This window comes from Thalassophryne amazonica, chromosome 14 (genome assembly GCF_902500255.1).
Source record: "Thalassophryne amazonica chromosome 14, fThaAma1.1, whole genome shotgun sequence".
In the NCBI taxonomy this organism is placed as follows: Eukaryota; Metazoa; Chordata; class Actinopteri; order Batrachoidiformes; family Batrachoididae; genus Thalassophryne; species Thalassophryne amazonica.
Genome location: NC_047116.1, coordinates 27,103,679 through 27,122,355, shown reverse-complemented (window position 1 = coordinate 27,122,355; position 18,677 = coordinate 27,103,679). Strand labels below are relative to the sequence as shown.

General features: G+C 39.0%; 1 protein-coding gene across 3 annotated transcripts in view; it reads right to left on the bottom strand.

The window, feature by feature from the left end:
- Positions 1-3,754: 3,754 nt before the first annotated feature.
- The window catches only part of casp10 (caspase 10, apoptosis-related cysteine peptidase), a 30,169-nt gene continuing 15,246 nt past the window's right edge, over positions 3,755-18,677 (bottom strand). For all 3 annotated transcript variants that reach the window (XM_034186686.1, XM_034186687.1, XM_034186688.1), the window contains 3 exons: positions 18,552-18,672; positions 17,869-18,367; positions 3,755-9,963 (listed from right to left, as the gene is read on the bottom strand). In XM_034186686.1, coding sequence (XP_034042577.1) covers positions 9,807-9,963; positions 17,869-18,367; positions 18,552-18,672 — 777 coding nt within the window. In that variant the 3' untranslated portion in view covers positions 3,755-9,806. The remainder of the gene's footprint in view (positions 9,964-17,868; positions 18,368-18,551; positions 18,673-18,677) is intronic.

Genomic DNA, 18,677 nt, shown 5'->3' with positions numbered 1-18,677 from the left:
AAAGACTCCTTTCTTCTTTTATACAAAACGTTTGTTCGTCCTCACCTTGAATATTGTGTGCAGGCATGGTCACCTTATTTGCAGAAAGACACAAATATTTTAGAGAAAGTACAGAGAAGGGCCACTAAGCTGGTTCCAGAATTTAAAAATTTGTCTTATGAGGATAGGCTCTTGCAACTTGGTCTCACAAGTCTTGAAGACAGACGAACTCGAGGTGATTTGATTGAAATATACAAAATTTTGTATGGCTTTGAGAATGTTGACCCCACTGTATTTTTCGAATTGAGAAGGTATACTGGCCTTAGAGGTCATGAATTGTGCTTGGAAGTTAATAGATCTAGATTAAATGTGAGGAAAGGAAGTAAAGATCTGGAATAGTTTGCCACCTGAAGTGGTCTTATCTTCAAGTACAGATATTTTTAAAGCAAATTATGATCTGTATTATAGTATAATGAATGCCACCAGATTTTGATTTTGATTGTTAATAGTTGTTTTTATTGAATGTTATGATTTGTTATGATTTGTCATTATATGCAATCATGTATACAAATATTTTACACAATAAAATGAATTATGAATTACTAGTGTTCTGCCATCATCTAATAGAATTATTCCTTGTCTGTTATATGTTTGGCACTCCACTAACATGCTCAACATTCTCCCTCCTGCTGTATCTCAAACACTGACGTTTTCTAATGATGTTGAGAATATGATTTAAATCTGTGCGACCTGTACGTAGTCATGTGATTACTACTTCTTCCCTGCGACTGCACCTTCCCTGTCTCCTTGATACAAGCTGGCTCTGAATTTTACTTAAAAAAAAAAAACGAGTGATGTCGCTTTTTGAAGATCGATTCACTATGCCAAAGACCACGTGACTACCTTTGATTTTTTTTTTTTTTTTCTTGCACAAATATAAATTTACAACTGTTAGACAATATTTGTGCTAATTCCTTATTTTATGTTAGTTATCAAGTGTTTGTCTGTGTTATCTGTTTGATAGTGCAAATATATGAGTTAAGCTTCACTTCCATCACATGTGCAAGTTCCAGATACAGGAAGCGCTCCCCCCTGTTGGTAAGAGCCAGTAACACTAGAAATGTGAGACTAAACCACACCTACTGTAAACGCCCCATGGTATAAAAGTGTTGTACAAGCCACAGTTGTGGCCTTTTCACAAGATGGATGCTGTCTGTGAGAGGCCCAGGCCTGACTTCCACGTGAATTTCAATAAATTCAAAATGAGAAATATAGTGGTTTGGTTTTTGGTAAGGGGCAGAATCTTACGTAAAAGAGCCAGGGGAAATTACACAACCGTTTATATTTTCTACGTTAAAAAGTTTCCTTAATTTATTTAAGCTCCTCATACCTGAGTGCTACTAGTGGAGTCCCACAGGGCTCTGTCTTTGGACCGGTGTTATTTTTAGTATTTATAAATGATTTACCGGCAGTCATAACCACACAATGTAATTTTTTTGCGGATGATACAAAACTTTATCATACTATTCTGTCACTGGTTGCCAGAAGAAGAAGAAGCCATGTACAAAATGATATTGATAACCTTTTAAAATGGTCTGATGAATGGGTATTAGGCTTTAATAGTAGCAAGTGCAAAGTTATGCATATAGGTAGTAAAAATCCATGTTACCAGTACAAAATGAATGGAATTATATTGAAAACTAAAGGAGGAGAATGACAAGTTAAATTTTTCCAAATATATAGTAATGTAGCAGCCAAAGCAAATCGAGTTTTGGACATGAACTTTACTTACATTTCCAAATAAGAGTACTGTGTACAGGTTTGGTCCCCTCATCTTCGGAGATGTATTAGAAAAAGTTCAGAGGAGGGTTACAAAACTTGTACCAGAGCTGGTTGATTTACCATATAAAGAGAGATTAAAGCAGTTGAAGCTTACTACTCTTGAAACTAGAAGGGTTTGTGGAGACCTGATGGTTTTGTAAATATCAGGCCTGAATTTGTTTTGTTGTTGTTGTTTTGTTTCCAAAAAAGACTTATTCAGGTTTAAGAGGTCACTCTCACATGTTTGAGGTGCAAAGATGAAAATATGACCTAAGATTTTTTTTGAATATAATTATAACTTTAGCCTCTTTCACCATGTGGTAAACGCTCCAAGTGTCAATACTTTAAAAAATATATTGTGATTTTTACAGTGATATGAGTTTTATTATGATTTTTTATTACTAATGTGTTCATTTATTGTATTTTTTTACTTCGCGCAATAAATGAATTAACACCCGGGTCAGCAGTATGTTTCCGGGTCATGATATTAATAATAAAAATGTTTTATTTTTGTCTTAAAATAACCTTTTATTTTTTTTAACACTTGCTCCTCTGTGGTTTTGTAATGATGATGGCGTCTGCATAACTGAAAACTGTTTAAATTAAACAAATAATCATCGTTTCAATTTCATCCGCGTTTTAGTTGACGCTTGGCGAACAGCTTTTGTGTGCAACATCGCCCTCTTCTGGAATGTATTGTGACATTAGTAAATCAGTAAATTGAAACGTGATCACAAAGGTGTGTTTTGACTACAAAACAAAATATGTATAAAATAATTATTCAATGACAGTTGCGCAACAGTTTGCATTTGGGTTGTTGGTGTGCTAAAATATTACAAAGAGACAAAATGCATCAAAGAAATATTTGCACCATTTTTAGGCAATTATCAAAATCATATGTTCACAATGTTAATTGCAAGTACTATATTTTAAACTTTAACAAAGAAAATATAAATTACTCCAACAAATGTGAGAGTACTAATTTTGAGAATGTTTTGTAGTTTTGGTGTAACTTTATAACTGAAAATTGCTTGAGGTTGCCTTCAAGCTTTTGAACAAAATGTTTCTCACCATAATTTCAAGTTGCTTCTGTTGAACATTGTATTGTGATTTTATGTCTGACGTATGTGTGCAAATCAAATGAATCACAAAACTATAGCGGTGAAAGAATATATTTTGGCACTTACCTAAAAACAGCATGCGTGTTCATTATCACTAATATCTGAGTGACATATTTCTAATTAAATACAAAACTAAAGAACTGGCCACCATAAACTTTTCATCAAACAGACATGCATTTATTATTCAACCAGGGTACATCATGAGGTTGCACAAGAAACATTCAAATTTATATTAAAATGCTCAACATTGTTGAGCAGTAAACATAGAATCATTTTTGTACACCAGGAATCATACCTTCAAGAAATGTCACTTAGAATCTGTGCAAAGGATGTCCTCTTGTATGTTAGTCTTTGGATTTACATCCAACAGGGCCACAATACTGATTTAATAACAATACTCCTATTATTCATCCATAATTACAATATTTTTCAGCATTCATTCCCATCATAAAATGACACTTTAAAAGGTTTTAAATCATCAGTAACAACTCAGGATATGATTAAACCAAATGTTACAATTCATTCAACTCACCTGTAGAATATATATATATATATATATATATTATACAATAATTAGCGTAATTTGAACTTTCACTCACTTGTCTTGAAATCAACTGTGATCCACATTTAAACGTCTGTGTTTCCAGTGTGGCTTATCGGAGAATTATTTCCATTCAGCGTTCTTATGTTTATAAAATAACATCAAAACACATGATACACTCCAGCAAGCTTTAAACACATCATACCACCAAGCACAACAGTCCTTCATCCTCAGATGTCACTCGTCACTATTTTCTGCAGATTTACAGATTATCTTTTCAAAGTTGTCTCTGTTCTGCCGTCTGTTCAAAATAAATTACTGAGAGTAAATGTTAAGTAACACTTTTGTCATTTTGGATTGGCAGTTTGTCTCCACATCTTCTTGGTGATGCAGTCAAAATGAATATTTTTTTTTTTAGCTTCAATCATTTCCTAGTTTTTCCCTCACTCCGGATAAAGACATTCTAAATTATTTGCAGCTAAAGATCTTTAAGCGTGGTAAGCACTTACGTACATTCTCATGATGGTTTTAGTGGATCTGAAAAAAATGCGCAGTCTTTATGGACTGACTCAGTTCACGCTGATAGTCCAACTTGGATTCACGCTTCTGTAACCACACTGAGGTATTTTTTGGTTTTTAACTGAACACATTTTACATGCAGGACAGAGCTACATTCTTTAAAAACGGATGGATGGCAGAAGCTGTTCTGTGTTTGTTCTCAGCTATACAACTGGATAGTGCAGAACAACAATGTGCAAATAAAGTTCATCAGTTCTACCTGAGAGAAAAAACATGCAAACTGAATGGAGACTCCTTTATGCTTCCTTGGTGGAACAGAGAAAGATGATCTTTTAAAGAAGACATTTCATTTCAGCAGCAATTTAACAGAAAACATGGGCGGCTCAAGCCGATATTTGATGTGTTTTCTTCTATAAAAATCCTCCTCTGCTCCCCTTCACTAAGAAACTACGAGTGGTGGCGCAACAGACAAAAGTTGCACGATGCAGTGTTTCTCCAACCACAGCCACAGACGCCTGTAACTCCTTCAGAGTCGTCAAGGGTGTCTTGGTGGCTTCTATCACTGGTCTCCTTATTACACAGCCATTCAGTTTTTGAGAAATGCCTCCTCCAGACAGACAGACTACCGTACTGTTTGTATTTGTTAAAGATGGATGTAAATGAAGTCTAAGACATATATGCAGTGATTTGGAAACGTTCATGACTTTTCTAAAGAACACTGGCAGTAGAAATGATGACGGTATCCATACTTGTGCATGCCATTGTTTTGGGTTGTATATTTTACTACATTTATGTTATGTTGTAAAGATGTTTTCACTGTGAATTTAAAGGGCATCCTTTACAAAAAAAATTAATATGTCAGATTTTTTTATGCCATTATAAAAAATTTAAAAAGCTCGAGAGTACAAAAACATTTTGGCAGCACTGTATGATCCCTGCATGTGGTATCGGTGTCTCGTGACAGTGATCTGATAAGACACTAAATATTCCTTTTCAACCTTTGCATTTCTTAAGCACACATTAATTTCACTGAACACAAAAAAGCTCATAACCTCAACTGATACATCTTAGATAAGCTCCAGCGTAGTATAACAAAAGTTCCTATAGTACCTTTTTCCCACCAAAAAACAAAAAAAAACAAACAAAAAAAAGCAACAAAAAATAGAAAATAGATAGAAATAAAAATAACTACCATCACCCAAATCTCAATGTGTTCACATTATCTAAGAAAAGCATGTTTTCCCAGAACTGTGAAACAACAAATTAGATACTCAATTTTAAAAAAGGAGGGGGAACAGTGCTGCATAGAGAAATGCCAGCTTACAAATGATGCTGTCCAGTTTGATATAACTAGTAGCACAGTATATGAAATGTAAACATGATAGAACTAGACCTTATCGGAATTGTGCTACAGTGCAACAGTTCCAATAAGTGTGCAAAGATGTGGTCCGGAAGCAGAAGCATGCATTTCAGTAAAGCTAAACTTTAATCCAGTGATTTAATTATTTTTTTAAGGCTGATTTAAAATTTTGTATAAATTTGAAAAAAACAAATTTTAAAATGTCTTCAGTAGTAATAAAACCAAGCCTTAAGATTTAAAATATATTATTGTTCATTAATCTGACCTACTTCAACATTTTACACACCTACAATACCAGTCAAACTGTGTCCAAAGAATTGACTGGTATTGTATACATGGAAATACTTCATATGTGCCAATCAAAATTGTAATTAAAGATCTGGGTGGGCCTCCAGATGATTTTCAGATTTCAAAGTGGGTCCCTGGGACGGCATTTGAGACATTATGATTAAAGCCTCCTTCCAACACTGGAACCACATTCCAGAAATGGCGGTCAGGTCCCGAGTGCAAAGATTCTGAGTTTGAACCAATTTGCATACTGTGTAGAACACAATAGCTTGAAGTTCGAAATATTTACAGCTAATGAAGTGCGCTGAGTGCAAGACCGCAGTAATGTGAACACAGCTGAAATCGTACATGCCGTGACTAACTGTCATAAGCAGATGGTGAAGAGGATCCTTCAGAAAGTTCATATTCTCAACCAGGAGTATAACAATAACTTCTGAATACAACTATTCCTCTGTTATAGTTCGTTAGTCATCTCAGTCCCGACTTGGACATGTTTTCCATCTGTTACTGTCCGTGACGACGCACTCTGCTTACCTGGTTAGATTCATGTCTCAAATCACCGTCCTATGCCAAGTGGAATGCAGTTCCCTAAACCTTCCCTTAGGGCCCATTCACACATAACATGATTGAGGCAGAATGGCGCACGAAGGAGTCAAATGGCACTTGTGAGAAATCGGAGCTGCACTCAAATGCATCACACTGCAGTTGCCACCACATTCATTCGGGCATGGCACATGCAGTCTATATTTGCGTGCCGCTTGCGCCGTTAACCCATTTGAACGGCGGGCAAGATAAGATCGCACTGCCATCTGATCGTGTTCAGAACATTTGAACGGCATGTCGTACGCAGGTTGGACATATCGTGCAGCAGCTGAGCAGCTCCACAAAATCATTGTCCATGTCGAACTGTGGCCGAATGACGCGATCGAGGCAGCCTCACACCAGCGCCCGAAAGTCAAATGCCGTGCGAGTGGCCATTCGACCCACTCTCGGCCGGAGTCCAGGTGCCACCCACAAACATACAATACCACTTGCGGGGCACTTAGAAAAGTTGGGGGCCATTCGCGCTGCCAGCACAGCACGAGAGAGCAGGCGACTACTTTCGACCCGGCTGTGCGGAAAGCAGCACATTACGTTACCCAGCAACACGTCATGCGAGGCCCCCCTCCACAACACGTGGTGTGTGTGACATGCCCCCTCCACCCGCAACACAGATGTCGTGAGGAGTGTGTCATCCTTGCCCCTACGATCAAACATTGTCAGGTGCGGCTGAGGTGGCTGCAGTGTGATCGCTGTCCAGTGCCCCGCACATCTGGATGGCTGTCATGTCCAGCTGGTGACAGCTGACTGCTGTGTACTCTGTACTCGCAATTCAGCTGGAGGACATATGTCTTGCCATCAACAACATGAACAACACTCCAGCAATGCAGATGTGTGAGTGGGCTCTCATGCTCTCGTCAGTTCCAGCCATCGATTTGTTTAATCGATCGAACTAGATGGCGGATGCAGCGCATGAGCTGTTGCCAGGTAGCCGCCATCTTGCTTAGCGTTATTATGCATCATCAGGCATTAGATTAAATAGAAATTGGTAATGCGCTGACTTAAACTTGGCTTAAAGTGATCTGAAAATGCTGTTTTGTGCACCATTCGGGTGCTGTAACAAGCTGACAAAGGATTGTGGAGTAAGTCATAAGTGTGTATTATATGCAATATTGATGTTTGGAAATTACTAAAATTGCTGACTAAAGGTTAGAAAATGATTTTTTTTTGTGTCAATCTGTATTCTGTCAAGTAGTGAGTTCAGTTTTACTGCCTGAATGCTTTGTCATGAGAGATATTGCACCATTCGTTTAGCGATTCAATTAGAAGTCTCACTTTCATAAGTCTAAATTATCCCTTTTTAATTAGCCTCTGTTTTTTTCTTCACATCAGGTTTTCCATCCTGAAATATTCCGTAAGAGCAAATACACAGAATGGAAATGTTTTTTCTCTCTCAATTTGATGGGTGACATGACAGTCGCTATTCTGGTAATAATATAAGAGATCAATTTCTCTATGACATACTCCATATTCCAGTGTAGTGCTTTCAGATCCCACTGGAGTGGAGCGCACACAATAGGAGTTAATACACACACTTAAGGGGAAAACGTCAGTACCAACAAAACTGGCCGGCGTGGCTGTTTCGTTTTATTTATTTTATTTGAGTGCTGCGTAAAAGCGGCACCACAGGTAGGTTAAGAGCAGTCTTTAATGCTAATATCTTTAATATGATGCGAACGCACTAAGCTCTTACTTTCACTCACGATTATTTATCATCTTTAACTTAATTTCATGATGAAATTAATTAAGGATCAGACTCATATCTTGTGTCGCGGCAGACATAATGTGTTTAAATATGTTTCTGTTTGACAAACTGATGGTATTATTTTCTATCTTGATAAAGATAATGACTTCAGTAGTTGGGATAGTGTAAACAAAATTCATAACTCCAGGTGAACTCTTCACAACATCTGGACTGGGACGAACAAATTCATTCAAGTCTATTATATAAATAGTCTGATCCTCTTCTGCATTTGTTTTGACAAATAGTGGCTGTACAAATGTGGGACTAAGTTTGAATAAATATAACAGTAATAGCAACGGAAAATGCAGATTTATGTTGAACCTCTCTTGAAAACATTGATCATACACATCGATTTCTATTTATGCCTGGTTGTTAAACACTAACCAAGATGGCGGTGCTTTGGCAACAGCCAGCCAATGAACGGATCGCCCGGTCCACCATCTAGTGAGTAAATATAAATCGATGGTTCCCGCTGAGAGCGGCTCAGTGCACGACGTGTTAAATTAAAAACACAGAGAATGGGACAATTAAATAAATACATCCAACAATAACTACATACATAATTACATAACAGATACATAACATAAATAGTCACATAAAGGAACAGAGTGTGACACTTTTTCTTTGAGCTGAGTTCGTTTGGTAAGGTAGGCGTGTCAACACCAGCCGCTGCTGTTGGGATCTGTAGACCCTAAAGTCACAGCTGGAGAACACGTACAGTGTTATGACAGACATCACTTTACAACACTCCACGGTGAGGCACATGCTTGGGCATGCTGTCCTTACATGGAAATACATAAAAACACGTCGCCTTTGCAACGGGCTCGAGCGACCGTGTCAGTGCGTACATTGGCAGACTGTACCATGTGATCATGTGTACACTCAGCTGGTAAACTGAATGTCACATCACCCATGTCAGCTATGGTCTATATGACGTGGTGTATGTCCTTCGGTGCGCCGTTTGCTGGACACACTGGGCCAGCTGGTGGAGCGGCACCAGCAGGTGTGGACATGATAAGAGTGCACTGCTTCCTTCATTCATGTCATTTCATGACTTGACGTCTCTGACCATGGGTCATACACACAGGAACAGAAGGATCATACTTGGATTGTCAGCTCAACAAGATGGATTAAATATTAGAAATTGCAAGGGTTTTTTTTGTTGTTTTTTTTTTTTGGTGTGTGGTTTTTCTCCCACAGCAGCAGCGCGATGTAGTGTCACACGTTCCAGGTGCTCGCACTGTTTGTGCGCATGCACGAAACCATCGCCACAGTATCGTGCACGCTTGTCCGACCACGTGTCCCTCCCAACAGCAGGTAGAATGTTTCGCGGTTCCCCATTTCGTCTTTTGTTTGTGGATTTTCAGCCAGTTTCTGCTTCTTTCGTCCAACTTCATGTTATGTGTGAAGGGGCCCTTACTGTCTTTGTTAAGGAGACTGCTCATCTAGTGTCATTATATATTGCATAGTCGGATTTAACTACACAACAGATGAAGAGGGTCTTGGCTTTGTCCTCTGGCATTTTCTTACTAACATTAAGAACTTTTTTGATGGACCCTCCTCAAAATGCAGGGCATTTCACATCATCATAATCTGGACAAACATAATGATAATACTTGCACAAATAAAAAGTACAATGATTTGATCTTGCTCCTTAAAAACATTGTTAAACATCTATGGATAGATTGACACACTCAACAGATTTAATACTGTAAAAATGATGGCAACAGTTTTCTTACACGCTTCCTCTGAGGTGTGGTGGTCGACAAGTACAACTTCAGTGATCCCCAAAAGAATCAAAAGAAGTCAAACACACAGGTTTGTGTTGTCATCCTAACAGATGGGAGGGGGGTCTCTGGGGACTGGAAAGACAATTTTCTTCCTGAGCGAGAAGGCTGGTTGCGGCATCTGCTTTTTTTGACCGCAGGGACTGCTCTTTTGACTGACGTCTGCATTGACTTGTGTCAGGATGGATACTAGGTCAATTCCCCTAAAAACAAACAAAAAAAAGTGTGAAATGGTGATTTTGCTGTTAAAAAAAGATTAATTTTCTCTAATTTGACAAGGTTGGAGAATCATAATCAATAATAATTAAGCATAATCAACAATAATGTTCATCATGCATGTGTGTGACAACCACACACACACACACACACACACACACACACACATATCATCTATAGGGCAGGTCTTTGCTAGTAATGACAATAATAAAAACCAACTTTATTTGTGTAGCACTTTTGGTAAACATACAGTTTGTTTGTTATTCTTTATTCACAATATGTACAATAAAATAAAACATATTTAAAACAAAATAAAAAAAACAATTGTAAAACAGCACAGGCTGTCACCCTGTACATAAAAAAGTAATAATCAAGTGACATTCATGTTCATTCAGAAAGTCAACTTCACAACTGTCTCTCATTTTACAAAGTTCCTTAATTTGCATTGCAAGTCTTAATAAGTGATTATCAAAGTTAAGCTGCCAAAAGCTACACACATTATTTGTGTCTTATTAGCACCTATAACAGAATGGGTACCTAACAGTCCCATATTGGTAATGGTACTGACAACACTGTTATCGCTATTACACAACTTATCAATAAATTGAATACATCACTTTGCAAGCAAGAGATCAATGCTCATAGTATTTGCAAAATAAAGTAAAATGTTACAATGAGTAGTATATGGAAAATGCCAGACCTTCCGAATAGCTTTCCTCCATGCATAATAAATGGTTTCTAATTCATTTGAGTACAAAGGGAGAATTTGGCTACCATAAAATGAAGTACAATACTCGAGAAATAATTCATTTCTAATGAAAGCATTCACATTTTTAAAATCAGCAAAAAAGTTACACTGACGATTGAAATCTGCAACACATTTCTCAGTAGATAATTTAAAGATGTCCTCGTACAAATCATGGCCCAGATAAGTAACTTTATCCTTTCTAGGTACTCTGACATTCACAAAAATAACAGGATCTGAATGTCTAGCCTTTGTACATTTGTAAATAATGAGCTCACTCTTTTATCCATTAAACATACTGTCAAATTCTCTGCAGTAATCATGTCCTGCAAGGCACTTACACTAGGTGCCAATAATTTTACATCATCCACATAACTAAAAGCACCAGCATAAACACTTCCCATGTGACAACCAGCTCCTAAATTTTTCAATTTGTTCAGCAAACCATCAACATAAATACAAAATAATACTACGTACATAATCCCACCTTGTTTGACACCATTTGAGATAGAAAAATAGGGAGCGTGTGTATTCTCCCATCTTACTCTCAGTTTTTGACTAAGGTACATATTTAACAGAAATCTGCAATATACTGGACACAATCCTTTATCTTTTAACTTCCTAAAAAGATGACAGTAGTTGATTCAGTCAAATGCCTTGCTTGCGTCCAACATGAGTCCGTAAACGTGAACTGCCATTGACATAATATGACACTGTTTCTACAACCATTGCTGTACACACACTACTTGACAGACCATCTTTATACCCAAATTGTAAGTTACTGGTACATAGCTTACTACTCTCTTTGACTAAGATGATAACATCAAGTAATTGCAAACAACACTACCTAAGGTAATGGCACGAAAATTATCTGACACAGTTAAGTTAGACCACTTACCCTTAGGGATAGGAACCATAGTGCCATCTGACATACCATCAGGTGTGAAACCATGCTTAATCATAGCAGTATACAAGACAGACAAAACAACAAACAATTTGTGACTACCATAGACAATATGGTCAGTAACAAGATTAGAAGTACCATCCTTCCTGTTGATGCCATCAACAATATCTGACACTGATATTAAATGAACACCATGAACACAAGCACCGTCTGTACTACTATCAACCCTTATCAACTCATCAATCTCAGACTTAAGCTTGCACATCTCATCCTCATCATAAGGAACACTGTTATAGAGTGTATTAAATTTGCTGGCAAAACAAACTACAATATTATCCTCACCAACTGCATCATCAACCTTGCTAGGATATGTACACTTTATTTTCCTGAAAGACCTGGCATGTTTGTACAGATTTGACACAGACTTGTTGGCTACTGCATCAGCCATCTTATCCACCTGATCTCAGCCTCCTTCTTAACAACCACCTTATAAGCCCTGTGATACTGTGCTCTGGTCTTTCTCTGGAGATCAGCAATAACACCTTGTCTAGGACGACCATTATCAACCCACGTTATTCCAAAACAGTGAGGCATCAAAATACACTCAACAAAAATATAAACGCAACACTTTTGGTTTTGCTCCCATTTTGTATGAGATGAACTCAAAGATCTAAAACTTTTTCCACATACACAATATCACCATTTCCCTCATATATTGTTCACAAACCAGTCTAAATCTGTGATAGTGAGCACTTCTCCTTTGCTGAGATAATCCATCCCACCTCACAGGTGTGCCATACCAAGATGCTGATTAGACACCATGATTAGTGCACAGGTGTGCCTTAGACTGCCCACAATAAAAGGCCACTCTGAAAGGTGCAGTTTTATCACACAGCACAATGCCACAGATGTCGCAAGATTTGAGGGAGCGTGCAATTGGCATGCTGACAGCAGGAATGTCAACCAGAGCTGTTGCTCGTGTATTGAATGTTCATTCCTCTACCATAAGCCGTCTCCAAAGGCGTTTCAGAGAATTTGGCAGTACATCCAACCAGCCTCACAACCGCAGACCACGTGTAACCACACCAGCCCAGGACCTCCACATCCAGCATGTTCACCTCCAAGATCGTCTGAGACCAGCCACTCGGACAGCTGCTGGAACAATCGGTTTGCATAACCAAAGAATTTCTGCACAAACTGTCAGAAACCATCTCAGGGAAGCTCATCTGCATGCTCATCGTCCTCATCGGGGTCTCGACCTGGCTCCAGTTCATCGTCGTAACCGACTTGAGTGGGCAAATGCTCACATTCGCTGGCATTTGGCACGTTGGAGAGGTGTTCTCTTCACGGATGATGCGAAGGAGATGTGTTGCACTGCATGAGGCAAATGGTGGTCCCACAGATACTGCTGGTATCCCCCCCAATAAAACAAAACTGCACCTTTCAGAGTGGCCTTTTATTGTGGACAGTCTAAGGCACACCTGTGCACTAATCATGGTGTCTAATCAGCATCTTGGTATGGCACACCTGTGAGGTGGGATGGATTATCTCAGCAAAGGAGAAGTGCTCACTATCACAGATTTCGACTGGTTTGTGAACAATATTTGAGGGAAATGATGATATTGTGTATGTGGAAAAAGTTTTAGATCTTTGAGTTAATCTCATACAAAATGGGAGCAAAACCAAAAGTGTTGCGTTTATATTTTTGTTGAGTATACTTTCTAACATACTCACTCCAACCTGGTACTACTTTGGCAAACTTTTTACTTTTATGTGCTGGTATACACTTATCATTTGCTAGTAACAATATATAAATTATTGTGATACAGGGTACTAGGCTCATCACAATGCAAACCACAGAACTTGTTATCACACAGAATCAGTAGGCAGCTGTAAATTAACTAACAAGACATCTAACTCATCATGGTCATCATCATCTGCTTATCAGTGGCACAATCCCACATTATGACTTTACTGCTACAATGAGAATTTGCATCAACAACAGAAGAGTAATAATTGACATCAAACTGCAGTGTGCACATACAAGTGCAAAGTAATCAGAAAAGTTTTGAGGACTGTCAATAACATCATATTTTGACAGCTGTGAACTCAAATTACCACTAACAATGAAATGATCTATAAAAGAGCAGTGACCAAAACCTTTACTCTGATAGGGATACGTAACACAAGTAGTTGTATTCTTAAACAGTACAAATTTTCATCAATTATGTATTTATCCAAAGCTCTGGTACAATAGGAATTCTGACTAAAATCTGTATTAAAATCACCAGCAAGAACAAAATGTGGCACATCCACATCATTACATACAGTATTAATGTCATTTAAAACTGCATTGTACAGTATCTACAATGACAGCACAAAAATGACTAGAGTCATGATGTATTGGAGTAACCTTGGCATTAATATTAGCCTTCCAAACAATCATTACACCGCCATGAGGTCTACCCCTCAAATACTCACTCTCATTCATGGCACTAGCACCACGTGTGACTACATTACCCCCAAGTTGGTCAAACCAACCAAATTGGCTCTTAAAGAGTCCATGTTCTTGCACCATTAAAAAGTCACATTTTGTAAACAAATCTTGTAAAAACACAAGTCGTATTCACAATTATAGCTGATAAAAGTCAGCTTATCTATTGTGAGGTGAAAGGTCTTACTGGCCATTGTCAGATCTGTCTATTCTCTCATTTGCATCAATATGAAGCCTCCATCGCTGGACCTTGAAGCCGAGTAGCCACACCTCAGGACGAAACACCTTATCTTTGTCAACAATATCAACAGACAACTTTAAAGATTTAAATTTTGCGTTGACATTAGAAGTCAGTATCAGATCAAAGTTTCTCACAACATTATCACTGATGAACTTCTCAAAATCAGCGTCATTAGTCTGAGGTAACACTCTTGATACAAAAAAGTCACGTTTCGGTGGTGGAGCACCACAGACGATGTGACTCTGCACACTACCCTGGATAGTACGCTTTCTTCCACGAGGTGAGGAGTTGTTGTCCCTATTGTTGCCACTGTTATTATTGGCACGATTATTGTTGCCCCGGTTGTTGCTGCCACGATTATTGTTACCCTGACTGTCGTTATCCACCTTGCCACCACGACCGACAAGGAAACAATTGTTCCCACCAGTGGAACCAGTATGGCCAGGAGGGCTGTCACTAGTCGCTGAACCACCCAGGGCACAACCAGCAGCAGTTCCACCAGCCACCGGGACAGACGCCTGACTGACTACACCAGTACCTCCCGTCTCATCAGCAGCAGCAGCAGGACCACACCGCCAAACTCATCATCATTCGGTACAGGAACTTAAATATCCTCATCATTGCTGGGTGCAGATACATCACCACCAGTCATCTCCTTTCTGCCATTAGGAACAAAGGAGACCATCACAGCAAATGTGGAATTAGGTGGAGTGAACCTCTCATGCAACAGGGTATCATGAGTCTCCACATCATTTGTAACAGCCTCTATGTTATCACCATGTCTGAGTGTCCTCGCCACATTCTCACTGAGATTGTTCTCTAATTTCCCGTATTTTTCTTCAAGCACAAGGATTCTCTGCAGAACAGCAAAGTTATCAACGTCTTTAGGATCACAGTTTGGCAAATTCTGTAAGTCAATAGCAACAAAATTTGTGGATATTTTATTGTGATGAACCTCAAACATTGCACTCACTATATCAACAGTCACATCAGCTTTCATCTTATCTTGACCATTACGCCGCTGCTTCACCTTTATTGACAGCTTGTCGCCATAATGCTTGTTGACCACATCATGGGCGTGCAGGATGATGTTTTCACAAAAATATCTTCCAACCACTTCCACGATATTCTTGACACATCTCTTCACATGACATTGCACAAATGTTAAGAGCTCATTCTGGATGTATAAGGCAGGCTCACCCACTGAAGTATCACCAATCTGTGACATTCTTGCAGCATCACTATTGAGCGATAATCAGAGAAACTCACTGAGACGTGTGTAGCGAGTTCCAGTATATTCCTTGAAGCTGCAGAAATGAATCTCCAGTCCTGACAAGGCGTGCTGAAATCTCTCCAAACCTCTTCAGCCTGCTAACGTCTTCAGTTAGCAGTCTAAGCTAACTCAGCTAGCTTTGTAGGCCTCCGGCAGATTAATCAGAGATAAGACGCCGAAAAACGTTTTCAATCCGGTTTGAACCAGGAGCCGGGATTAACTGGACACCCAGAAGCTCTGATTATTTATTTCTGAATCACAGTTTTTCCCAATCACAGCCACATAAACCTTCAGCAACTTCAGAGTCCAGCGACACAAACGTGCAGCCTGTTCACTGATGCCAACAGTGGATCTGGAAAGTATTCACAGCACAGTGGTTCCTCAAAATTCTACACACAATACCCCATAATGACAACGTGAAATAAGGTTTTTTGTTTTTGTTTTTTTTATTTTTGCAAATTTATTAAAAACGAAAAATTAAGAAATCACATGTTCATAAGTATTCACAGTCTGTCATGAAGCTCAAAATTGAACTCAGGTGCAACCCGTTTCCACTGATCATCCTTGAGCTGTTTCTTCAGCTTAACTGGAGTCCACCTGGGGTAAATTCAGCTGATTGGACATGATTTGGAAAGTTACACACCTGTCTACATATAAGGTTCCACAGTTGACAGTGCATGTCAGAGCACAAACCAAGCATGAGGTCAAAGGAATTGTCTGTAGACCCTCCGAGACAGGATTGTCTTGATGCAAAAATATGGGGAAAGGCACAGAAACATTTTTACTGCTTTGAAGGTTCCAATGAACACGGGAGCCTTCCAGAAGGACAACCATCTTTGCAGCAATCCACCAATCAGGCCTGTATGGTAGAGTGGCCAAATGGAATTCACTCCTTGGTAAAAGGCACATGGCAGCTGAAAGGCACCCGAAGGACTCTCAGACCATGAGAAACAAAATTCTCTGGTCTGATGAGACAAAGACTGAACTCTTTGGTGTGAATGCCAGACATCATATTTGGAGGAAACCAGGCACCATCCCTACAGTGACGCATGGTGGTGGCAGCATCATTCTGTGGGGATGTTTTTCAGCAGCAGGAACTGGGAGACTAGTCAGGATAGAAGGAAAGATGAATGCAGCAATGTACAGAAACATCCTGGATGAAAACCTGCTCCAGAGCGATCTAGACCTCAGACTGGGGCGACGGTTCATCTTTCAGCAGGACAATGACTCTAAGCACAAAGCTAAGATATCAAAGGAGTGACTTCTGGACAACTCTGTGAATGTCCTTGAGTGGTCCAGCCAGAACTCAGACCTGAATCTGATTGAACATCTCTGGAGAGATCTGAAAATGGCTGTGCACCGATGCTCCCCATCCAACCAGATGGAGCTTAAGAGGTGCTGCGAAGAGGAATGGACAAAATTGCCCAAAGATAGGTGCACCAAGCTTGTGGAATCAAATTCAAGAAGACTTGATGCTGTAATTGCTGTTAAAGGTGCATCAACAAAGCACTGAGCAAAGAGTGTGAATACTTATGTACACGTGATTTCTTAGTTTTTTATTTTAATAAATTTACAAAAATAAAAAAAAAGAAAAGAAAAAAATACTTTTTTCATGTCGTCATTATGGGGTGTTGCGAGTAGAATTTTGAGGGGCAAAAAAAAAGAAAAAGAATTTACTCCATATTGGAGTAAGGTATAACATAACTAAGCACTGTAAATAATTTATGGATGCACTGTAACAACTCTAATTTACATAATGTAAGTAACTCTAATTTAAGTAATTTACAAAACATCTTATAAATGTTAGTGTGCTTGACCTGTGTACTGCATCATGTGAGGTCAAAGTTAACTTCTGTAATTTCAAAACCTCATGCATGCACACACGCACTTCCTCCTGCAGATGGCGTTTAATAGGAAAATAAAATATTTGTTATGGAATTCCCCTTAAGTGATTATGTTCTCTTCATTAAAATGAGCTGTAATTTTGAAACTTGTTTCAAAAGTAAACTGACTTTATAATTCTTGAATTTCAGTAGAAACAAAATTTTGTCAATTTTGGTGAAATGAAAATAAAAAATAAGTAAAATAAAATAAAATACAATGGTTTCAGGTTTGTGTTCTCTACAAATGCTAATTTGTCAACAAAATTTTAATATGTTAGTATTAGAATGTCTGTTCCATTAAATTGCAACTGTAAAAGTCATATTAAAAAGTATATCATGTTCTTTTACTTACTGTGGGACCATCTGGACCAAGTGTTGACACAATGACTGAATAAACCAGGTGCCCTTACTCCTCTCTCTGTAGGAGACGCAGGAAGGCACAGTGGCCATCCCCATGAGGATGTCTGCCTCTGATGGAATGGATTCATTCAGTGCATCAGCATCGGTGCAAATCTGCACAGGTGAAGGACCGTCAGCCTGGAGAACAACTGGCTTCTGCTCCTTGGTGCCCTGGCAAGCCTGGATGAAAAACATCTTGGGTTTTTCGACTAAAGATGGGCACTGCAATCCGTCAAACGGTCCCATCAGCTCCTTCAACTTGACAGTCTCGCCATCCACGCCGTACACACTCCCCTCTGCGCCATGGCTGAGAACACAGCATGCCAGACAGTCCACCTCACTATGGTCCCTCTTGCTGAGCTCCTCCAGCGTTGACAGGATCTGTTTTCTCGTACAGTCGTTCTTTATTTTCATCTCAAACCCGAGCCACTTAAAAACACTCATCAGGATGTCTGCAAAATCAGATTTACAAATGTAACGGCGATTCTGCCAACCACGGTATGCAATACCTGGATATGCATGAATGCATATCCAGGTATTGTATACCGTGTTTGGCAGTCAGGAGTAGAACATTGCACGTGCAAATATACAAAGTTTGTACACCATCTCTTTTCATGGACTCACTGAAATACTTACTCTCATCATACATGGTTCCCTCTCGATTGCTGTGATTCCTTATGGAGCCACTGAAGTCATAGTTGTTTATTATTAAGCAGATGCCTCTCTTTGCCGATGTCATCGGGTATGTTCCTAAGCCCTACA